Source organism: Malaclemys terrapin, chromosome 5, assembly GCF_027887155.1.
Source record: "Malaclemys terrapin pileata isolate rMalTer1 chromosome 5, rMalTer1.hap1, whole genome shotgun sequence".
Taxonomy (NCBI): Eukaryota; Metazoa; Chordata; order Testudines; family Emydidae; genus Malaclemys; species Malaclemys terrapin.
In genome coordinates this window covers 23,367,060-23,392,222 of record NC_071509.1, presented here as the reverse complement: position 1 = coordinate 23,392,222, position 25,163 = coordinate 23,367,060, and the positions used below count along the sequence as shown (strand labels likewise).

Sequence of the window (25,163 nt, the reverse complement as noted above, 5' to 3'; positions counted from 1 at the left end):
CTTTGAGGACTGAAGCCATCTGCTGTGCCATCAGCAATTTACTTTTCATGGTTTACATGAAAGGTCTAGGCCTGACAGATTAACCCTTGAGTTACTGGCAGCTCATTTACACACCCAAGAAAGTGAACAACCATGACGCAAATCTGGACAAGCTTTTCACCTCCTGTCAATTTTATCCTTTCCATACAGGCTCCCACAATAACCCTCCTTGTGACTCTAGGGTCTGAAATCTGTGTCCACACTGAATTGGATCATGTACTAAGAAGTCAAAATGCCAACACTCTACAAAGAACTTTCACACTTGTTACACTGTTGAAACTGACTCAGATGACTGTCATTAATGCCCAGATCAAGATAAATCTGCAGCCTGAAAAAGACGGACTGTTATACCCCCATCTCTAAGTATGGGGATTTACATGCCTAAATCCCTGTACATCAGGTTAAAGTGTCTAAGAGGCACCAAAGGCAGATATTAGTGAGATTCAACATCAAATAATATTCATTTGAGAATTTACCATGGAAGTGATAAGAACAAGTAGAAACATTCAGAAGGGCTATGACATGTTTCAGACAAGGGCAGCAGCAACTGCCAGCAAAACTTTGAGATATGACAGAGCACTGGCACCCTTTGTGGTAATCAGCAAAGATGGAACAAATGTTGAATGAATGTGATAATGCAAAACTCCTCGGAGTGTGAAGACTGGTATGATTCCATGGCTCGTCTCTTTCTCAGTAAATATTAGTTACATTCAATAACAAACATTTACCTGCACATGCTCAGGAATGTAATTTTGAAGATGACGAAGAGCAGCTGCATTTTTTTGACAAAGAGAAAGAGATACTGTGGCAACAAGGCAGTCAGTGCTCATCTAGTTCAACAAAAGTCAATCAGCAGCAAAGAAAACTTGCAGAAACAGCTAAACAAGAACAAAAACAAAGTTCATGCTATGGTCTCAAGCTGATTAAGCAACTTTGGGCCAGAGATGCCCATTTATTAAACAATTGTAATGAGATCTCTAGGCACTATCAGTACAATTGTCAAATAAATACAAATAATTGATTGAAAAAAATGAGGTTAATCTTATTACAATAATATTCATGGAATAGGCTTATATCACAAGCGGATTATTGTTTATTAGTATTGTGATAGTATCTAGGAGCCCCAGTCATGGACCAGGCCTTGTTGTGCTAGGTGCTGTACAAATGCAGAATAAAAAGTTGGCCCCTTCTCCAAAGAGCCTACAATCCAAGTACAAGATAAGAGACAACGGATGGGTGGATACAGACAGATCAAGGGGGAGCACAAGGAGACAATGAAGCAATATTAGACCTGGAACTCTGGTTAGGCAAAGTTTCAAAATTTGCCATTTTTTGCAGGCACTTATGAGGCATGGAAAGTTTCGGCCCAAAAGTTGAATGTTTAGGGAAGTTATGAGTTTATGAGAACAGGGGATTATAATAGACACCATTTGCAACCTTAGCTATAAGCTATGAGTGATGCTTCGTAGGAGCACCCAAGCCTACGAGGCACCTCGCTACCACGTCTCCTTAGTGAGCGGAACCTTCTCTGTGGCTGCTGTGAATCAGCTCCCCAACTTCATCGGCCCTGGGCAACACAAGCACTCCCCTCTAGGAACTGTAGGCCTTGCTGTCACCCTGCAGGTTAACGATAGGCACACTCCAAGCCCCAAGCATCTCCCAGTCCACATGAGTCTTTGTCTGGTGACCCTTCAAGTACTCGGCAGAGCACATTTTTAAAAACAGGCATTTGGAACAGGGCTGAGGAGGGTGGGGTGGGTGGGAGGGAGGGACAGAAGGATGGGGATTTTTGTTCTATTTTTCGTGGAAGGGTTAGTGGGATTGCTGTATCTTTATTGTTTCAAGACTCTACTGCTTACAAAATAGTATGATCAATGTTGTAGCTATGTCAGTCCCAGCATATTCGAGAGACAAGGTGGGTGAGGTAATATCTCAGAGCATCACAGCTAAATACAAGATCGAATAGTAGTTAGCACATACTCTTAGGGACCCTTCAAGGTGAAGTGACCCATTAACACCCCTATAGTCATTGGACAAAATGGAGGGGTAGTGTAGACCCCAGGATGGGGTTGGCAATGTTTGGCATGCAGCTCGCCAGGGTAAGCACTCTGGCGGGTCGGGCCAGTTTATTTACCTGCTGACATGGCAGGTTTGGCTGATCGCAGCCCTCACTGGCTGCAGTTCGCCGTCCCGGGCCAATGGGGGTGGCGGGAAGCTGCGGCCAGCACATCCCTCGCCCGCTCCGCTTCCCGCCGCCCCCATTGGCCTGGGACGGCAAACCGCGGCCAGTGGGGGCTGCGATCGGCCGAACCTGCCGCATCAGCAGGTAAATAAACTGGCCTGGCCTGCCACGGTGCTTACCCTGGCGAGCCGCATGCCAATTGTTGCCAACCCCTGCACTAGGACTACAGGGGTATTTAGCTCTGACACTCTGAGTACCTTTCCCAGGTCTGAAGAAGAGCTCTGTGTAGCTTGAAAGCTTTTCTCTCACCAACACAGGTTGGTTCAATAAAAGCTATTACCTCACCCACTTTGTCTCTTCGTACTATTTTGTCAGGTGCCCAGTGTAATGAAATACCAAACAGTATTATATGTCTCAGCCACTAGGTGGCACTGTGTGTAACATACCTTAACTAACCTCTTTATCTCCAGCCTGATTCTTGCCTGCATATTTATACCTGCCTCTGGAAATTTCCATTACATGCGTCTGATGAAGTGGATATTTACCCACGAAAGCTTATGCTCCAATACATCCGTTAGTCTTTAAGGTGCCACAGGACTCTGTTGCTTTATACCTTATTTAAGTTCACAACAGCTATACTGGGGTGGAGCATTAATGGATTTTAAGGTGAACACATCTGGTGTGCATAAGCAAGCTCTGTGACCAGTCCATATCTGGTACAGAAATAGATGAGACCCAGAGCCTCCTCTTTGTATACTTTCAATCTAAATATATTGTGCAATGTCAAAAAGCACAAAAGACAGGCTGATCCAAGCTATCAACAAGAAAAAGAAGTAATCTTATTTATTATTTACATTGCGTGAAGAAAGTAGACCGCTAAACTCAGGAAAATACGTCCAATTAAATTGCAGCAGCCAGTTATGGAGAAATCTTACAAAGCTCAAACAAACATTCAGAGACAATGGTGGTCTGGATAGAACATGGGCCTAAATGCTGGCTTGGTCCAAGCAAAGAAGGGGAGCAGACATGGTTCATCGTCTGAGAGAATTGTACTGGCCATGGCACTGTACTGGGAGAAACACTTAACTGCATCTATCCGACAGAGCATAACTGCTACTCCTTAGAGATTACCCAGGCCAAGGAGTTAAAGGCTCATTAAGTCACTTTTTCCACAACCTCCACCTTGCACATCAGTGCAGAAGGAGACAGGATCAGGAACATAAATTTTAAGAGAGTAAAGGTTTGGACAGTATTTTGGAACATCAGCTCATATCCCTGTGCAACTCAAACTGAATACTGTGGGCTCGATCCTCCACCCCGTTACACCAGTCTTAGACCATTTTAACTTCATTGAAAAACAATGGTGTCATGGGGTAGAGGGTCAGTTTGTGTCTGTTGCTCAATTCAGGGTTCAGTCATCATCTAAAATGTTATATGTGGCTAGACAATCATCCAAATTCTGGGCAATTCCATCAGCAGCTTTACAACATCAGAAGAGGACCAGACTGTGTACTGCGATTAAAAGGGGCAATTCTGAATAAGAGTGTATGATACATATTGCGGAAAAACCACCCAGTGAACACAGCTAAGAAACACAAAGGTAAGATACTTTTTTGGTCACTAGTATCAATTGGACACAAAGCTTAGCGTCGAAAGTGCATTTTAAGAAAGGGAGACTAAGATTCCTCTGTATGATTGGACCACAAAGCAAGAATGAGCAATCTTCATGTTGTGAAAGGTAATTCTAGTGTTATGCTAGCATACCCTTCATTAAAAAGCCCAGAAAATGCTACTATGGATTTAGATTTTCTTTCTCATTTGAATCCTTCTAGTGTTTTTCTAAAATTAGAAAGAAGTTGTTGGTACAATCTTTGGATACAACAACAGGATACACCATATCTTGACTTAAGTTCTACACGAAGTTAGATGCTCTAAATAGATTGCTGCAATATTCTCTCTGACCAACATGGAAAAAATTACACTCATGCATGGTGGAAAATACTGACAATAGCTATTCATTATTCCCCCAGGACTCATTAACATCTGAATGACGGATACTTGCAGTACATCTATTGCAATACCATCAACTGTGATCTCATCAGATCTCATGGAAAATAGACTTGAGCCATGGCGAATACAAAAAACTCAAGTGCTGCAGGAAGTAGTGCTGACAATTTAGCTGGTGTCACTCTTCTGTCTGTGTCACTATGTGAACCAATACCCAAACATAGTACTGGGTTGACTGTGCTACTGGAGAGGATGCAAACCTGAAGTATTGACAATTTCTAGTTATTGAAGATTCCAGTCATAAGAACAGGAGTGTAAACCATAGTATTATGGCCAAATGTCAATGTAGGTAATTACATTCTTCCTACATAGAAACTCTCCCTTCAGTTTTAAATGGCTAAAGTACTATCTGCTTTCTGTGAAAAATGATTGGGTAGCATTCCCATGCACTGTTAAACAGTTACTTTGCTCTTTCCCAGAGGTGATTGCAGTGATGCATATGCATACATGCACACAATCCTATCACTTATTTTGCCTCAGATTTCTCAACAAAAGCCAATTGCCATAAAATTTAATTTTTTTAAAAAAGGGAACGATATCCCCTATGTTAAATGAATTTTAACCTTGGTGGGGCTCAAGAACAGCCTTCCTTCGGGCTTGTCCGGACAGGATCTTTTTCTCTGTTCTACATCACTGCTATACTTTTGGCACCTTGGGTCCTGGTAAGCACAGCCATGGTGCTGCCAAAAGCCCTGGGGTGAAATCCTGACCCTATTGAAGGCAGAATTCCCACTGACTTCAATGGAGCCAGGATTTCACCCCCAATGTTTCAAAGGCAGTACAGAGAGCCTGAGAAATCTTACAAAAGCCTGAAGCAGGTATGGCCTTGTGAGGCTAATTAAAATCAGTCATGAAACTCCCACGGACTTTAAATTTTAAACTCTTTAAAAATATATCTGTCTAGTATGATAAGATTAAAATACATTGCATACATTGTATGTTTTTAGCAGCCTGCTTCAAAAAGCTACTGAAGCCAGTAGAAAGACTCCCATTGAGTCAATGGACTTTAGAACGGTCAAACGTCTTTCTCCTAGAGCACCCTCTATGGGGAGAAGCATGGGATACCTCAAGATGATGGACCCTCCGCATGCAGCTCCTGAAGGAAGGCCTGAACCCCAGGGGTACGTCCACACTGCAATGTCAAGCCCAGGGTTTGAACTCAAGCCTAACTCCACCTCTATCTACACACAAATCGTGCTAACCCACGGTTCGAACCCAGAACTCCCCAGACATGGAGGATCCGGACCTGAGTCAAGCTGGGACCCAGGGTTCAAGCCATATTGCTTTGCAGTGTAGACACAGCCCCACTTGACTTGTGCTCTGGGAATTTGTCAAAAGTATCCCACAACCCCTCAGACCGACTTTCTTTGTCCTCTGGACAGTCAAGTTTTCCCACACTGCACCAGGAACAAAAGGGTAGAGCAGCTACATTTTAAGAGGGTGCTAGGCAGTATGGCATATGGGTAATTGGACTCTGGACCACATAATGCAATGTAGATGGTGGAACCCCAGGTTGGGATCCAGAGTTCAACAATTCCTAACCTAGGATTACAAATGAGCATAGATGCTCAAGTCCTAAATTAGCAAACCCAAGGTCTGCTAACTTGAGTTTACTTACACTGGGCTCAAGTTTGCAGTGTAGACATACCCCAAGTGACTTTGAAAGATGAGATACTGGAGTCTCATTACTTTGGCTACAAAATGAGACAAACTAAGGTGATTACTGGGCTGTTTAGACAGGACTGACTTAAATGGAGAATCAGGAAAACCAATGGTCCAATCCACAAAACTCCTGCTTGGCTGCTGCCTAAGCTAGAGTCTAAACTCATTTCCACCGTAAAAGTTCCCTAGTCAACTAAGTTTTAGGCCATGGGGCATGTGCACTACTGCCTCCCTGTAGGCACCCATCTAAGTCACAGAGCAATTCACAAACCAGGGGAGGGAAGGTGCTTACTCATCATAGTCATGTGCAGGGCCCAATCTGGTAGGCAACCTCAGAGCACCTGGAGCCCATTCAAAATCCAGCCTGGGGTGGGGGCCTTATAACTTTTATCCCAATGGTGAAAGCACACACCTGGCATGTGGGACACCCAGGTTTAATCTCCCACAACTCTGCTAAAGGGAGAGAAAGGACAGGAGTCTCCTACCTCTCAGAAGAGTACTCTAACCTACCACAAAGCTATGGGATATTCTGAGATGGGGCTCCTTCACTCTAACCTGCTGAAGCTGTTCCACTGTGAATAAATAATGAAAGAGTGACCGGAGCAGGGGGACTGGATCCTGGGTCTCTCACCACCCCATTGTGTGCCCTAACCATTAAACTACAGAGTGACTTTCACATGTTCTCTCTTTCTCTGGCCCAATGACTAAGTATTTATCCACACTGGAACAGTTACCACCACTCACTGAAATTTGGCCCAGCATTCCCCCCATCATGATGGAAGGGCTGCTGGCCAGCCTAACCCTGAGCAGCACTGCAACAGCCAGAATGGGGACAGGAGTTGTTACTATGGGGTGAGTACGGTGCATGCTTGGTGTCACACCCACCCTCAGACTCCACTCAGTGGTAATTTTTTTGGAAGGGTATGAGGGGGACCTCAGTTTCAGATTTTTCTCCAGACCCCCGCAAGCCTCTATGTGCCCCTGCTACCACCACTTCCTCCTCCTTCAGCCATTTTGTGTGAAGCAAGACAGGTATCAGCGTTATTCCTGCAAGAAATGCCTTAAGTACCTAACCTGCCTGACTCCAGGCTGCTTGTTCCCCTTTGTGCATTGCTAGAGGAAATAGGTACCTCCCTGCAGGCACCCAACTCCAAGAGAGGAGAGCAGCCTGTCAACATCCCTCTCATCAGCTGTTCCCATTACCTAGCTTAGATCATTCCCCACCTAGCGTGCTGGCTTTTGTGGATGGCATTCTAATGCACCTATCTCTCCCCATTCGTTGTATAGGGAGCCGAAGCACCTAACTCAGGTTTTGCGAATCACAGTGTTGTTCCTGTGATTGTCTAAGCACCTAGAAGTTGGTGCATTGCAACTCGGAGTGACACAATGCTTAAGTCCCTTCCTGGATCCCACCCACATTTTCTCATTTGAGGTCAGAGCATAGGGCTCACTGTACTTTACATGTCAAAACCTCTTTGTGCCTACAAGGTTCAGACTGTTGGTAGCTACTGCTTGTGGGAGAAAATACGTTAACAAGAAAAATGCAATCTAGAATACAGTACATTTTGCCTAATACTGTCAATATGAGGGAAGAGTTAGACACAGAGCTAAGTGGCTGCCGCTTTTTATCAAGCGGCCATGAAGTTCCAGAAAAGGTCACCCTGTACTCAGAACCCAGCGCTTCTCTATTTCTATTTTCAGCCCTACCAATTCATCACTCAGGCACAGGTGGACACAGCGTCCCTACACTCTGGGGAGCTGAAGAAAGCACTATAAATTGCCCAGATGAAGGGCCTTATTAAGGGAAGAGCCTTAGTTAACATCCCTTTTTAAAATGAGGATACAGGAATTAAATCACATTTTGACAACAATAAATTTGATACTCACATACCAAGCTTATTTGAGAAACACAACAAACTAAACAACTTTCAACCAAAATGGTATATACCACCCACTAGTTTGAAGTCTCCATTAGTACCTACAAGCAGGTGCTTTCATTCAAATTCTCTCCTTATTGTCAAACCTGCTGAGAAGCTGAGCTTTTAAATGGAGATGCTAAGTCACATGACTACCTCACTCCCATGGACTCTTACATTTCCTTTAAACCACATAAAACATAATGACAAACTACACAGTGATTTCTAGTGGGGGGAAAGTATTTAAATTGTTCCATCAGTCCTTATGGCAGTATTTAAACTTCTACCAAACCATGTTTAGAACATTTCATAGCATCTCCCCTCCCATACTGAATGGTTTGGCCCTCTCTTGAAAGGCCTTTATTTCACCAAAGCCATTTATAGGGGCTCTGTTATTCTAAACAGAAGAGTACTGGCCCAATGTTTTACTGTGCCTCAGTCCTCTATGCTATAAATCTAAACTCCTGGTTCATTGGGTGGCTTTATAATCCCAGTTTCCAGGAGAAGATACAAGGGGGTTAGCTTTCTCCCAGTGGGTTTCCAGATTTACAGGAGCTGGGGAAAACTAATTTTTTCAACTATTTTTTGTAGATTAACCCCCCCCCCCCCCGAGTACACTGAGCCTTCTTTCTTGTCCACTGAAATCCAGAGATAAAAGATTTTTCTCTATTTGTACCATCCAAGAATTCATGTTTATTTAAAGAAGGAGGTTACCCCCTTGGAAAGGAAAGGAGTATACTGGAAAGCAAGCAAACAACACAATTTTGCTGAGCAGCAATAAAGGGGGAAAAAGACATTGCATCTTCCAACAGGTAAGTCTCTACCATTCATTTTTATCCTGAGCTTTGTTGGTGGAGGCTACTTTAGCTGGCTTCACCCATTCTAATACAATAGAAACCATGGGTGGGGTTGTAACCCGATTTAAATGTCAGATGAATATTAGGACCTCTAACAGTGCAGGTTTCTATTAGTACTGTGTTGCTTTGTTAGCCTTGGACTCTGATCCTGAATCCTAGCATTCAACTTGAACTCATTGACTTCTTGGCCTGTAGCTAAAGTGCTGGAAATGCTAAAAGTGAGCCATACGGACGCATAATAGCTAGCAGGAAGCTTTGTGAGACATACAGCATGTTGTCTTTCCTGCTGAGGAATAACAACATACATTAGTAACATTGGTAATCTGAAGTAAGTTTAACTATTATTGATAAAGCTAGGTAAACATCTTCAGAGCAACAGCAATGTATTGTAACAGCTGGGTGCTTTGAGTCAGCATTTCCCTGCAGACTACAGGGCGACTGCATTTCCTTAGAACTGGACCAGAGTATGTTTTTCTCTCGGTGTTTTCTGTTTTTACATTCTGACCCAGATTGCAGAGCCAGCTTTTCATTTTGCAAGAGCTGGGGGAAGCTAGGCTATCTTGATTCCGGCAAGGAAGAGGAAATGCTGACACAATTTGATACCAAAAGATTTTAACCCCTGATCTTATTTGACTGATAGTTTCTGTTAAGGTGTAACATGCTTGTTAGAGTGAAGCAATTCTGGAATCTAATCTTCTTAAAAAGTGGAATTTTAATTTAGAGTAATCCAAGTGTTAAAATGATAATCTAGGACCATGATCCTGCAGACCTTTCTGCATTCCAGGAATTCTACTGAAGTCAGTGCAATTATTTAGGTGAGTCAGGACTACTCACTGAATAAAAGGCTGCAGGATCAGGTGCATGCTTAGGGTATGTCTACACAACAAAAGCTGTGCACAGGCCAGCCTACCTGAGCTAGCTTGTCTCTAGCTAGTGCACATAGTGACAGTAGTAAAGACAGTGCAATGTGGGCTTCAGTACAAGTAGTTTAAACCTGGCACAGACCTTGGGTATGTACTCTGCTCACTAGAATCATAGAATATTAGGGTTGGTCATCTAGTCCAATCCCCTGCTCAAAGCAGGACCAACACCAACTAAATCATCCCAGCCAGGGCTTCGGCAAGCCTGTGCTGAAGCCCACGCTTCTATTATTATCCGTGTTAGCTGGATTCAGACTTGTTCAGAGAAGTTAGCCCATGCACAGCTTTTGTTATATAGACATGTCTTTAGCAGTTGTGCAATACATCACATCTTCAAAGCGCTATACACATATTAGCTAATGAATGTTTACAATCCAGATTACATTATTTTTGGGGATTATGCATCCGCAACTGGAAGAAAATGAGGGGCTAATCAGACCAAAACTATGCAAGGAGACAAAACTGTCTTAAGCACATTTCAAAAGTGACTGTGTCCAGCATATACATAAAGAACTAGCATGACTGCCATGTTAAAGTGACATATGCTCATTTAACTACACAGTGCATTGGGGGAGGACAAAGTTCAGCGACCTCAGGAGACTGCAGATACCATGAGATTGGTATTTAGAACTGCACAATTTTCCCTGCAAGTTAGAATATACACAAGGCAGGCAAGAGAAGGCCACTCAGCCACAATTCTAAAGCTCCATTATTGGCACTTGTGTTAAAGGTTCTCAGCTGTTATATATCACATGGTGTCCTTAACGCAAAATGTCCTTCCTTCTCTTGGTTTAAATTAGGTTCTTAAGGCCAAAACCTGCCCTCCTATATATATCTCACCAACTTCAGTGGGACTGCCTGGGTGTAATTGGGGTTAGAACTTGGTCTTTAAGTATTAACACATTATATTATATTAAGAGGCACTGCTGAAGAAAACCCTAAAGCCTTCAGCCAAACGTGCAGCTGCAGTGAAGCAAGCAAACAGGATGCTGAATAGCAATGCCAGAGAGAGACAATGGAAATTAAAGGAAATATCTTGTTTCCATATGAGACGTCTTTCAACTTCCTGGCCGCTTCTTTCAATCATCCTGAAAAGACCCAGGACAGCTATACAAAAACAGGGGCATCTCATTTGCATCTAATTATGTTCATAGTTCTGAGAGAGTTCAATGCACCAACAGAACCTATGCTCCAATGTGAAGGAATCTGAATAGTTTCTGCAAGTCATGCAGCACCAAATTCCTAGGACTTGCAAGCTGAAGCTTGGGATATATGCAATTGCTAATGTACCCGGTTTGTGCTTTTTCCTGTTTGTTACAGTGCATTAGTCTCTGGGGTTATTTAATGAGGGCAGGTGTAGAGGTATTGAATTGTCTCTGTGTAGTGGTGTTTTTAAAAGGCTACAGAAGGTCAAGGGCCGGGGCCAGTTTTAGATGCGTTCATTCCCTAGGCACAAACCTTTCCATTTCCCCACTTCCCTCCAGCTGCACATCTTAAGTCAAAAGGCACCATTTAAATTCCATTGAGAATACCACAATGTAGGGTGTCCACCCAAAGGAATCTAAGAACAATTACAGGTATGTACAGCAGGATGAACAATAATGGTACCATCTTCTGGGATATAAACCACAAAAAAGGCTGAAGAAACTGGTGATTCTGATGCTGGACTGGGATTAAGGAGATTTGGGTTCAATTCCTGGTTCTGTCATAGACTTTGTGTGAAATCTGGCAAGTAATTTAATCCCTGCCTTAGTTTCCCTGTCTGTGAAATAGGGTTAATAATAGTTGCCTACTTCACAATGGTGTTGTGAGGATAAATTAACATTTATGAGGTGCTCAGATAATACAATGATTGGAGCCATTAAAGAAACCTAGGGAGAGACTTTGCTGTTACTCACAGAACAGTCACAAATTTGAATTTGGATTAGATTTGCACAGTTACAAAAGAAAATGATACATTTAATCCAAATATAGGAACCAATTATCTCCTCGGTCCTTTCCTAGAATCCCCAATAATGTGACTTGAAATGTGGGGAGAAACTGCCCCCAAATCTTCAAAGAAAACAAAAATGTGCCAACAAGGCTTAAATATTTGCAAAATTGAAGGGAAGTTAATTTAAAATGTAATGACTTTAGCACAATGTGTGTTATGCAATCTCATATGATATTATTATGCAATATCATACAGTTAATGAAGTTCTTGATGGAAAAGACTATCCTGTGAAGGGTAGTCTTGACTGTGCAAGGATTTAAGTAGTTTCCAGTTCCACTGATTTCACTGGGAATGGAGGATATTCAGCATATTGCAAGGTCAGAATATAGATGCCTATTGTTATCATATTATACCAATGTTTATAATGCACATTATCACAGCATACAGCAATCAAAATAACTCACATTTATATGTTGCTGCTGTAGCTCACTTACAAAGTTCTGAAGGAAATGTTAGCTTCTTAATAAACGATCTTAGTTATGATACTTACTAATATCTGTTAGGTATTAGCAATATTATAAGCTCTCACAATTGTGCGATTAATCGCACTGTTAAACAATAATAGAATACTATTTATATACATATTTTTGGATGTTTTTCACATTTTCAAATATATTGATTTCAATTACAACACAGGATACAAAGTGTACAGTGCTCACTTTATATTTTTTATTAAATATTTGCACTGTAAAAATAAATATTATTTTTTCAATTCACTTAATACAAGTAGTGTAGTGCAATCTCTTTACCATGAAAGTTGAACTTACAAATATAGAATTATGTACAAAAAATAACTGCATTAAAAAATATAACAGTGTAAAACTTTAGAGCCTACAAATCCACTCAGTCCTACTTCTTGTTCAGCCAATTGCTCAGACAAACGAATTTGTTTTCGTTTTCAGGAGATAATGCTACCCACTTCTTGTTTACATTGTCACATGAAAGTGAGAACAGGCATTCACATGGCACAGTTGTAGCCAGCATTGCAAGATATTTATGTGCCAGATGAGCTAAAGATTCATATGTCTCTTCATGCTTCAACCACCATAGATAGATGACTCAGTCCCCCTGAGGAGGGAGTCCCCGACCACCACCACCCTCCTCCTCCTCTTGGGAGCGGTGGTCGTGGAACCCCCATCCCTCGGACAGTGCATCTCATGCCTTCCAATCGGTGGAGTCTCCTTCTGCTCCCTTCCCTCAGATGTATCATCTACTCCACTCTCCGCATTAGTACCTGTGGAGAGAACATGAAAACGGTTGCTCACTTGCATCTCCATTGCTGGTACATGGATGCTCCTCTTTCTTCTTCTGGAGGTCACATGCTGCCAATTTTCTACCCCATCCCTCAGTACCCTCTGCGCAACCTGCTCCAATTCTTCAGAACGTTGTGCCTGTAGAAGCATAGCCTGACGTCTGTCCAGGAAATCTTCATTTTCTCTTATGCAACGCAGGGTCGATACTTGTTGCTCCAGACCTCGAACCTTCTCTTCCAATATGGAGACCAGCTTGCACTTGTACAGACAAAGTCATTTCTGTTGCTTAACGGTGAGATTAAAACTGATGAATCACGATTAATTTTTTTAATTGCAATTAATTTTTTTAGTTAATTGCGTGAGTTAACTGTAATTAATCAACAGGCCTACTAATACTTTGCCCAAACCCAAACAAATTAAACAAAGTCATGTATTCTCTGCCTTAAGGACTACTTATTACTATATGTTTGTATAATGCCTAACACAATGGGTTGGGGCTTCCAGGTATAGGTGGTAATAAATAGAAGCTCTTAAGAGCAAATGTATCAGACTGAGGCTTTCAGTACTATATTTTCCTGCATGGCAAATTGTTAGTAGTTCAATGCACTGAGCTTGCAATCGTGAGCATTTTAGAAAAGGAGATTCTTGGATGGACAGTATCAGTTAATGGTCAACTTTCTGTTAGTTCATATATCCAAGCTGGGCTGTTCAACCAACAGGAAAGTAAAAAGGTCAAACAGGAAGGGATGGATTGGGAGTCAGTTCCGACCAGAGCTGTGGAAGGCTGAGATCTGCCTGCAGTTCACCAGAATGTTAGAATAGAACAAATCCGATTTGGAAAAGGTAGGAGAAATATTATGCTTCATACCTGAGTATCTAGCTGTATTTAGGCTGTTTGTGTTGTAATATTTGATTGTTGGACTCTACTATGTCTGAAAAAAATGTGAGCAACTGAGGGGAATGATTTTAGTAGCAGAGTAGCTTAGTGCATGGTTACAGGGATAGATTTAAAAATAAGTGTAATGGTAATGGGTTGTAGTAATGAATTTCAGCAGTGACATTTATGGACATTTTTATGTGATGTGTTTTTGTTGCTTTTGTCAAGATGTTTCTGTTCTTTGCTTTTTGTTTTCTCTTCTCTTCTCTTCTCTTCTCTTCTACAGTATATTCAGAATAGGCCAAACTTTTTCAAACCTGAGCACCCAAAAGGAGGGACTTTGATCCACATTTAGACACTTAAAAATAACCTGGTTTTCAGAAGACCTGCTGTGCACAAATGGTGACTTTAAGTTAGATGCCTAAATGAGGATCTGAATCCCTAATTTTTAGGTGCCAAAGTTTGAGAATTTTGAACTTAGGATAAATTTTTCAAAAGCGTTGAAGTCCCATTTTCAGAAAGGGGCATAGGCAATTAGGTGCTTTTGAAAATGTTAACTATGCTGCAAACAGTAGCATTGTTTGTGTTTAATCTGTCAATGAATAAAAGCCCTAATGAGTTTTCTGAAGGATAGCAAGTTTAAAGCACATATTTTAATTAAATTAAGGATTTCCATTCCACCTCCCCTTAACTCGAGCACTGAGTTTCACAGGGTGCTGTTTCTGTGTAGTAGCGTAATACACTGAAATTATGTGTTACATTTTTACTATATCTAAGTACTGAGAGCATAATACGTTGGATGGAATATTATTATTTTGATTTACAATTGTAGCACCTAAAGGACTGAAGCAGATCAGGACCCTATTGTGCTTGAATCTGTACAAGCACCTAATTAATGACAGTCTCTGCTATAAGGAGTTTGCAGTCTAAAAGACAAGATGAAACAGGTAGTGAAACAAACAAATTCAGAGAGAAGTGGGTGAGAAGGAAGTAGCAGCTTTCATAAAATCACAATGGCAAAAACGTAAACAAACGGATATTGCTGTAGCCATGTAGGTCCCAGGATATTGGAGAGACCAGGTGAGTGAGGCAATATCTTTTATTGGACCAGAACCTGGACCTGAATATTGGACGTGAAGAAGAGCTGTGTGTAGCTCAAAAGCTTGCCTTTTTCACCAACAGAAGTTGGTCCAATGAAAGATATTACCTCACCCACATTGTCTAACCAAAGTATAGGACGTCTTGAAAATGATGCAACTACTAAGGGTACTTAGCAGGATTCAAAGAGGGATTGGATACTTATATGGATAACAAAACTAACAGTTAATGCCAACAAAAAGTATTCGAGGGGAGAGACACTGTATGTTTAATGTTTTAAACCAATCGCTCATTATTAGGATGAAGGGCAGATTATACCTCATCATCTACTGTGGAGTTTCTTGCGCCTTCTTCTGAAGCACCTTTTGCTGGCCACTGTTGGAAACGGGATACAGGACTAGATGGACTGCGGGTCTGATCCAGGAGAGTAGTTTCTATGTAGGACTACGTTACTATACTGTTCACTTAGCAGGACAGATAGCAGGAACTGAATGGCTCAGGGGCTTTAGAATGGGATAATGCGAAGGAAGCATAGCCTTGCTGTCTGCGGGTCAGAATCTATAGTGTGGATTAGCTGTGCCGTCCTATTCCTGGCACCAGTTAGACCAGTCTGAAGACTTGTAATTTACAAGAGCTGCCCATGGGCCACAAGAAGCTCCTCTGAGATAGCTGGGGCATAGAGAAACTCCAGCTACAATCCCTTTCCCTCAGACCATGCCCCCGGGTGGGGATGTGGCTGCAAAGGGGTGTGCATAGGAGCAATAAAGGTGATTCTGCACCATCCAAGCATTCCCTTAGGTGTGAAGAATCCTTCAGGGGCAAGTTATGCCAGCCTTAGGGCTGCTTTGAACCACTGAGTGGCACAGGCCACTGAAATGGGGCTGAGGAACTGGTTCTTGGTGTCAGGTGGCTTGGGTTATGTTCTTGGCTTTGGTACTGATTTCCTGTGTGAGTCTAGGAAACTCACTTCTCTCTGCGTTGGTTTCCTCCTGTGTAAAACTGGGATAATAAATTATAATAGTTATCACCTCACAGGGATGTTGAAGCTAAATAAATGAACGTTTAAGTGTGTTGGAATCCTCAGGTGGAGCTTTCTAGGCCACCGGCTCCAACCTGGCCTACATTAGAAATGGCTTCCTGGTGTCCTATGCAAAATAAATGGGAGTCCCACCCAATGCAGTTCCTAGTCCTAGTGCCACATTGGAAGACACACCACTAGGCAATAATGTTAGCCTCAGCGAAGGGGCCAATAATGGCCACCTTTCTGACCCTAAAAACATAAGGCTTCTCAACTTTATCACCTCCAAGGTGTACCTTGCAAGTCACGTTTGATGCACAGGGCAATAGACAGCATCTTGCATTGCCATTTTCTATGCTGTAACTGTTTTGTGGATACAGTCAGAAGGTTTTAGTTTGCTTGCTCCTCCATCTACCACTTCACCTAAGGAGTAAATACACTAAATCAAAATGGTGGTGATGGAAAACCGTAAGTTTACGATGTAACTCTTTACTATTTTCTTCAGCTTTTTTTTAAAAAAGTTGCAGACAGAGTTGGCCTGATATTTTCCATTCCCCTATCTGTTTTGTTCCACTCTGTGGTGTTTTAAAGTTGCTTAATAGCAGCTATCCAGATACTTTTAAAAGGAAGTGGCCAGGGGGAAAAAGATTGCGGGAAAACAGAATTGTTCCATTTATCTTCCTTCCAACAGGAAAAATAATGCCTTCCTTTCCCTGCCTGTCTACACTGAACAACTCTCAAATCAACATGGTTGAGAGCCATGTTAACAAGCTGTACTTAATGCGCAGGAGAATATCTATGGCGTTCTGAGCCACACATGCCAAAATAGGCTGTTGATAGTGGCTCTCTGGCAGGCCAATCTGTTCGGATGAAAGACTGATGTGTCTCGCTGAGAAAGCTGATAACAAAACCCAACCTCTAGCTCTACATTAGGATGTCCAGCTGCTATCTCTGCTCTGTTAGTACTGATGCTCATGACAGGCTTTGCAGCTAGGAAATGAGCATTGTTGTTCTTATTCATTTGTATTATTGTAGTGCGTAGGAGCCCCAGTCAGATCAGAATTCCAGTATGCTAGGCACTGTACAAACAGAATAACAAGTTCCTGCCCCAAAGAGCATCCCCAGGCCAGGGTGCCACAGCTTTTAAGGAAGGATAGCTCCTGTTCTCCCCACATGAACTCACTGAATGAGAAATAGGCTCCTATTCTGAGAGAGACAGAAACCCCGGGTAGCTTCCAGGGGCCAGCATTCTGTGACACCTATTGGCTTCTAGATCAAGGTTCAAAGAATATGGAATCCTGCTATAGTAACTGTTGGTTTAGTCCCAAAAAAATCTGTCTAATAACTTCATTTTAAAAAATTCAAATGCACTGACAATAGCTGATTATAAAGAAACAAATTCATTCAGCATAGGAATTGCCATACAGCACCAGACCCATGGTCCATCCAGTGCAGCATCCCATGTTTGACAGAGGCCAGAACCGGCTGTTTCAGATGAAGGTGTAATTAGTATCCCACAGTAAGCAGTTGTATCCCACATGCAAGCCTCATCCTAACCCCCTAGTAGTAAGAGATTGATTAAACCCTGAATTATGAGGTTTATTGTCCCTTCCAAAGTTGTCTTAGCATTAATTACTATAGCTCTAGATATTCTTGTTCCCCTTATAAATGTCCATTCCGTCTTTGAATTGTGCTGACTTCAGTATTAAAAAAACAACTCGTAAGCAAAAGATAATTGGCATTAGCACAATAGACAAGGTGATGTAGCAAAGTATGGATTGTTTAGTATGGTTTTGCTCTCTGTTAGGTTATTTAACTGGGCACCTGAACTTTCAGTGAGAAGGAGAGAAACATGGAGACTAAAGCAATGTTTAAACAGTCCTGTGGAAACCCCTCAGTTGTTTGGGGCCAGCTTGTCAAAGGTATTTAGGTGTGTACAGATGCACTTAGTTGCCTAGCAGGATTTTTAAAAGCACCTAAGCAGGTTAGCTGCCTAATGAAATCATTGAAAATCTGGTCTCTGGTGCTTATATATAACCCCGTGGATTAAAAAAAAGATGAAAAATATAAATATTAGAATTGACAGAGAGCTACTGTATCTTACCCGTAAACATTAAAGATGGGAAGGGTTACTGCAGAGAGGAGGAGGAGAATCAGGTTGTCAGGTGCTTGAATGAGACGTTTGCTCTTGCTCTGTTACCCTCAGAAGGGCAGAGGGAGAAAACTGTCATTGGTACAGACATAGCTTCTCCTGTTCTTTTTCCCCCTTTGATTTGTCCCTGGGCTTGGCCTCTGAGACATTCTGTGTGTCATTCTCCTTAAACCGCTGATATCTATCTTAACATTCTGAGAATTCAGACTTTGTTCTGTCGTCTTTCAGCAGTCTTCTCAATGCATTCCTTCAGGCTATTGCACAACCCCATTATATGTGTAACTCTTAACACACACACACACACACACACACATACACACACACACAAAGAGATAGCAAAAGTTAATTAGTATCTTTTCTATCACTCCTTACCCGAATTCCTGGAATTCTAGTCCTTTGTACAGGCTGCTTCCTTCATGTTAGATGCATTTGCTAAATTTTAATGAGAATTTGTTTCCATTCACAGATATAAAGTGGTGTGTGTGTGTGTGTGTGTGTATACAGATATTCTGAGCATTGTTGAATGTGTATGATATATTTTCCTATATATTCAGCTCTGCTTTTAGACCAAGATTATCCTTAACATCTGCAAATATAAAGGACTTTGGAGGTGCCGTGAGTAATAGAATTTGAAATACTATTTCTGGAGTTTAATTATGGAATAACGGCCTAACAATCGCCAATCTGAATTGATGTGCATGGGTTCTATCATTCAGGTTTTTATTTATACATCCTACTTCCAAAAGTTGGCCCTTAGCATGTAAACCTTTATTGCTTGTGTGATTCGTCACTCATGTGAGCAGTTGCATTGATTTAAATGGGTCAAAAGGGTAAAATATTATTCATTTATTTGATTATATTTTGGTAGTACCAAGATGTCATGGACCAGAATCCCATTGTGCTAGCTGCTGTGCAAATGGTTCCAGATGTGCAATTACTTACAGAACTTTTTGTTCTGCGCTTTTGTGCATTTTAAGTTCTGTGCTTAGGTTTTGATATAGCACCTGTCACTGTGGTCCCGAACGGCTTGTCTACACTTACTGGGGGATCCATGCGCGGTGATCGATGCATCAGCAGTCGATTTAGCGGGTCTAGTGAAGACCCACTAAATTGACCACAGATCGCTCTCCCGTCCACTCCTGTACTCCACTGGATTGATAAGAGTAGGGGGAGTCAATGGGAGAGCGTCTCCCATCAACATCGTGTAGTATGGACCCCACAGTAAGTAAATCTAAGCTACGTCGATTTGAGTTATGCTATTCATGTAACTCAAATTGCGTAGCTTAGATCAGTTTTCCTCTGTAGTGTAGACAAGGCCTAAAATAGACGGATATAGAGATAATTAAAAAAAGAAAGAAGCTTTATCCAGATTTATTGGTGACATATAGGTTCTAAGTGGAGATAGATTTAGAGCTGGGTGGGAAACGAAATTTCACAGGATGGGAAAACTAAGATTTTGAAAAAATTTCCCTTGGGACAAAAAGTCAATCTTGCACATTTTCATGAAAAGCCACACACAATAAATAAATAAATAAATTTGAGCCAATCAAAACATTTCATTTCAATAATTTTTAAACATTTAATTTTCATTTTGACCATTTAAAAAAAATTTCCTCCTGTATTTAGTTTAAATTTCTAAACAAACAATTGTTTTAAACTGGAATTTTATATTTCTAGTTTTGACAATTTCAAAACTTTTCCTTAGTTGAGAAATTCTTCAAAAATGATGCTTTCCCATGAAAAGTTACATCAGGATGTTCTGATGAACTATGTTTTTTTCACTGGAAAATTCTGATTTGTCAAAACTGAAACTGTTTGTGATATAAAAACATGAAGGTTTCTACAAGTTTCTTGTTTTGAAACAAATTTGAGAAAAGTTTTGAAATTATCAAAAACAGGATGTTTTGACCTTTTTTAATTCAATTTTTGGTTCAACACACTTCCTTTCAAAACATAAACTTATTATAATTAAAAAAAATCAATTAGAAAGTTCAATTAAAAACAAAAAAAATTGAAATTATGGAAACAAAAGGTTTGGATTGACCTGAACTGAATGCTTTGTCAGATTGTGAGTTTGTGAGAACTTTAAAGATTTTTGATTTTTTGTCCCAATTCAGGATGGGAAATTTTTTCAAAATCTTGAAAGTTCGCCTGGAACAGGAACACCATTTCCTGCCCAGCTCTATACAGAAGGCATGCACTTATTGGAGCACAAGCAACATGGAGGCCAATGCACTATTGGATATCCTTTCAGACAGGGAACTGGGAGGACAGAGAAATTAGTAGACTGATTATGCAGGCATGGTTAAGGGGGCTTGTCCATTGAGCAACCAGGGTGGTGAAGGTGATTAGTTACCCGTCATATTCAGGGCAAGAGTAAACTACTATCAGCTGCCATGGTTACTAACCAAGTTTTAACCATGTTTAAAGACACAAATGACACCAAAGGGTTCAAAACCTGGTATAATTTTACTTAATCTTTTACTGTGAAAGGCTTGTCAAAGCAGGAAAGGATTTCACATGCTTAAGTGGAGTTTACACAAATGCAACAGGGCTTCCTGCAACCAAAGTCAAGCAATGGTCAAAAGCATTAATTAAAGTGTGGCTCACTTAAGCCTTGTTCTGTAGAGAGAGTGATGAGGCCTGCCTCTGCTTTTGCTCCTGATAATTTCCTTTCAGCTCTATCCCTTTTCTTTGGGTATGTCTATACAGCAAAGAAAAACATGTAGCTGTCCCATGCCTGCCATCTTGGGCTTGCGTGGCGCAGGCTGTGGGGTTGCTTCATTGCTGTGCAGACTTCCAGGCTTGGGCGAGAGCCCGAGCTCTGGGATCTTCCAACCCTGAAAGGCCCGAAAGCCCAGGCTCCAGCATGAGCCCAGAAGTCTACACAGCAATAAAACAGCAGTCGGCGCTAGGCATAAGCAGACTAAACAATTGGTTAGGGCCCCGAGCAGCTCAAAGGGGTCCTCTATTTGCTTTTTTATTATGTGTTGTGCAGGCCCCCCCCCAAATATTCCTGTTTAGAGCCTCCAATGGGGTAGCACTGTGAAACAGCCCTGCAGTCCAAGCCCCATGAGCCCAAGTCAGCTGGCACAGGTACCCTTAGAGATCATTCCTCCTTGACTCTTGCTTCCAGACTCAGCCCGTAATTTCCTTGCATCACATACCTCTCCTAGGGTGCTGCAGGGAACTAATAACTAATTACCCACCTCTGACTTAGCCCTTCTACTCTGAAGATGCCAGCACTGACAATGGATCATTAACTGAGTCCACAAAAATCAGCCCTCTTTCTTGCTCTCTTTAAGAAAGCAGCCCTCTACCACCCATCTTGTCCTCTTCAAAATGTTACTGCCATTTTTCACTGCATTGCCACTGTGATGTGGATGAATGCTATTCCTGGGAGGCTGTGTGTTAAAGCTAGCAGAGAGTGAAAAATCCGCAATGGGCATAAGTAAATTTCACTCTGTCTTTCATTATTAGTCATACCTATCCCTTTCCCTGCTTATCCAGACATTTATGAATCCAGATTTGCCAAAGCCTTTTCCTGGGGTGAATTAAGCTCAAAGTGCCATGGAGGAAGGAAGCAATCAGAACTAAAGTGTAATAGGAATTAGCATTTTCAAAGCATTTACAAACCATTAATTATTAATCCTCACAACATACCAATAAGGTGGATACATTAATATTACTTTGCCTGGGCTTTAATAAAGGTGTGACATACAAGTTCTGAAAAGAGGCTGCTCTTCAATTTCTGGTCCCTGTTACATATTCCTCATCTGGATTACAGAACGTTATTTCCTACTGTGCAGCATCCCCCCTGCCATGCGGGATTTGGGAAAGAAAGTGTGGAGAGGCACAAGCCAGAGACTGAAGCCAACACAACATCAGCAGAATCACCCTAAGTAGGGGCTGATGCAGACTTTTAACTGGATTTGTTCTGCCCCATGCTGATTGGCTGTTTGCTTCAACCTTCTCCGGCCCCTCTTCACAGTATCTTCACCTCAGTCTCACTCCCAGGGCCGGCTCTTGCCTTTTTTGCCGCCCCAAGCAAAAAAAAACTGCGGGGCGCCCGGAGCGGTGAAGAAAAAAAAAAAAAAAGTGCGGGGTGGCCGGAGCCAGGGTGCAGACTAGCAGGGAGAGGGGGAGGGAGCGGGGGGAGAAAGAGAAGTGGGGCAGCCAGGGCTTCCTTCAGCGGGGCGCTCGCCACGCGGCCCCTCCCGCCGTGCTGCTTGCCGGGAGGGTTCCGTGCTGCTCCAGTTGGCAGGGAGGGAAGGACGCGGGCTGCCCTGCCAGGCTTGCTGCAGACCTGGCACCAGCTGGGGCAGACGGAGTGCGCAGCCCGCTCCCATCAGGGCGCTCCCCTCCTCCGTGCCGCTGCCCCTGCAGGGCGGCCGAAGCGGCAAAGCAAAAAAAAAAAAAGGATTGGAGGGAAGCCGCCTCTTAAAATCTGCCACACCAAGCACGAGCTTGCTCGGCTGGTGCCTAGAGCCGGCCCTGCTCACTCCACTCTGCCCTCATATCTTCCACCCCTCCCTCTTCTCAACTGCTTGTGTCCCCTTTCATCCTTTTCTCTTCCCTTCTCTTTCACTTTAATCTCTTCTTAATTAACCCCCCCCTGAAACCGCTTCCAAACCTCCTTCCCCAAAAACCCCCAAACATGGAATTAAGTGATATTTGCCACCATCACGTCAGTTGCTCTGCTTGAGTGTTATAACTCTTTCCCCTACCCTGTGTCTCTTTTCGATTTATTAGATTGTTAGCTCTTTGGAGCAGGGGTTATCTATTGCCTAGCACAAAGGGGCCCTGATCTGGGTTGGTCCCTAGGCGCTGTGGTAATAAACATTATTATTATTTATTATCATCAGATGGAAAGGGACTACTCTAATAGCTCCCATTACAAAAGCCATACAGTGAATCAGTGGCAGAGCTGGGACTAGAATTCACATGTTCTTGGTCCCCAGCCTCTTGCTCATTCCACTTGAAACACCGCTTCTTTACTTTACTTTGAACCTCCAGATCAGAGTATTGTGGGAGAGTGGGATCTTGTTGGAGAAAAAAATCTGATGGTGGAAGATTTTAAGGAAGAAGCACAGAATTAAACTTACTACTGAACTGATGAGCACAGTGTAGTTTTTCTTGCTACAAAGAAGCCTTAAGTGGTTGACATGTTTTATTTTTTTCAGTATTTGATCAAAGAGAATTCAATCTGCACAAGATTTCTCTACTGGGCTGAATGTGATTGAAATGTTTTGCTTGCACATACTGTGCTGACACTTGTTGAATACATATTAAAAGCGGCATCCTAATAGTGAGTTTTTATATAATATGTTGATTCTCTTTAGAATTTGGACGATGCAGATTCTATAGTGGTTGGAATTGCAAATTATGGAGCTCCCAGCAGCAGCAGTGGAAGGCAATGTTTCTGTTTTCGGGCTCCACACCCTGATGGAGGAGGAAGGATTCTGCAGCTCTGCTCCCTATCTGGAAAGGAAACAACATAGCTCTTGGGAAGGAAATAAACAGCAGCTGGGGAGGAGTGTGTCTGATTGTATGCATGTGGCAGCTAATACTGCCATTTCCACATCGATTAACATGAAAGAGGAGGTCTCTTTTCAAGGACAAATGGCCATGAGTAAGTCTTTCATTGTTATATTGTCAGGTCTTTTTTGCTCTTCACTTGTTTGTGCTGCACAGAGCTGAGAACTGTCAGGTGTGTTTTCAGTTGTGCACTTTTTTCCCTCCTGAAGAACTTCTACAACTGCTAAACTGAACAATACAAACAACTTTCCTTCCCAAAAGGGCTAAATGACCATATTAAAAGAATCTTGGCTAATGGTTCCTTTTAGGTTTTTTTTTTTTTTTTTTTTTTTTTCAGAATACCTTAAATCAGAGGTAAAATAAGGTTTAGGATTATGTTGTTTCAAGATTCCAGGGCCAAGGGAATAATGGAATATAAGTACTTTGTGACAGACTTGCTTTTTGCAAATATCCATCAGTCTTCACAAGCAGGGTTGATTGGTTTGGACACCTGTGAACACCTAGTTGCTTTAGGGTTGGTGTTGGAGATTCAGTAAGTGGCATTCTTCTCTCTGACTCCGGATTGAACTAATATCCAACTATAGTTGTAGAAGACACTACACATCTAAGGCCTCTGCCTTTAGAATTACTGATCATTTGTGGTCATTAAATATTCCGTGGACCCCACATTTCACGGGAGGAGGGTTGTTAATCCAAATGTCCTGACCCAAATACCAACTCAGATAATTATATTCTCCTTACGGAAATTACTCAATCAGCTAAAACTGCCAGGGGAAACTTTTTCTAATCCTCCCCTAAACTTATGTGTACTGTTTCTGTAGACTATTTCTCCCAGTCATCAAGAACTGCTACTTTATACAAATTGTATCTCAAATGGCTTAGAGAGAAATTGTATCCTCTGATGCGCAAATGCAACTCCCATTGGAGTCCAGGAGCCAGGTGTGATCTCCAAGGGCAGAATTGAATCTCCAGTTTAGCAAGGTAATTAAGCATGTGACTATCTTTAAGCATGTAAAGAGCGCCATTGACTTCAGTGGGATTACTCACATGCTTAAAGTTAGGTATGCCTTGAATTGAGGCCTTAGCCTTAACATTAGGTCCCTGGTCTTGATTATGGTATCACTTAAATTGGTTTGATACAGGTGTAACTCCAGTAAATCAGAGTGGATTTACACCTGGGCTACTCTAGTGAAAATAAGATCAGAATCAGAACTTGTATCTATTTAATTCACACAAATGATTGCTCATGGTCCCCGGTACTTGCGTAAGGTTACAGAAAAACTTGTTGTTTTTTTCCCCCTGAAACTGATATATGTGAAAATGGTTATTATCCATTGAAGTGCTTAGTGAGTCATAAATAAACTTTTGAAAAAGAGAGTTCCTGGTGCTGTATCAATAGTGACAAGTCCACATTGTTTTTTTTTAATGGAGATATACCTATCTCATAGAACTGGAAGGGACTCTGAAAGGTCATTGAGTCCAGCCCTTTTCCTTCACTAGCAGGACCAGGTACTAATTTTTTGCCCCAGATCCCTAAGTGGCCCCTTCAAGGATTGAACTCACAACCTTGGGTTTAGCAGGCCAATGCTCA

The 25,163-nt window shown here is 42.0% G+C and overlaps 1 protein-coding gene across 3 annotated transcripts in view; it reads left to right on the top strand.

Moving 5' to 3' along the window:
* The first annotated feature begins 13,658 nt into the window (after positions 1 to 13,658).
* The window catches only part of SH3TC1 (SH3 domain and tetratricopeptide repeats 1), a 61,138-nt gene continuing 49,633 nt past the window's right edge, over positions 13,659 to 25,163 (top strand). For all 3 annotated transcript variants that reach the window (XM_054030862.1, XM_054030864.1, XM_054030863.1), the window contains exons 1-2: positions 13,659 to 13,732; positions 23,377 to 23,666. In XM_054030862.1, the coding sequence (XP_053886837.1) occupies positions 23,420 to 23,666 (247 nt within the window). In that variant the 5' untranslated portion in view covers positions 13,659 to 13,732; positions 23,377 to 23,419. The remainder of the gene's footprint in view (positions 13,733 to 23,376; positions 23,667 to 25,163) is intronic.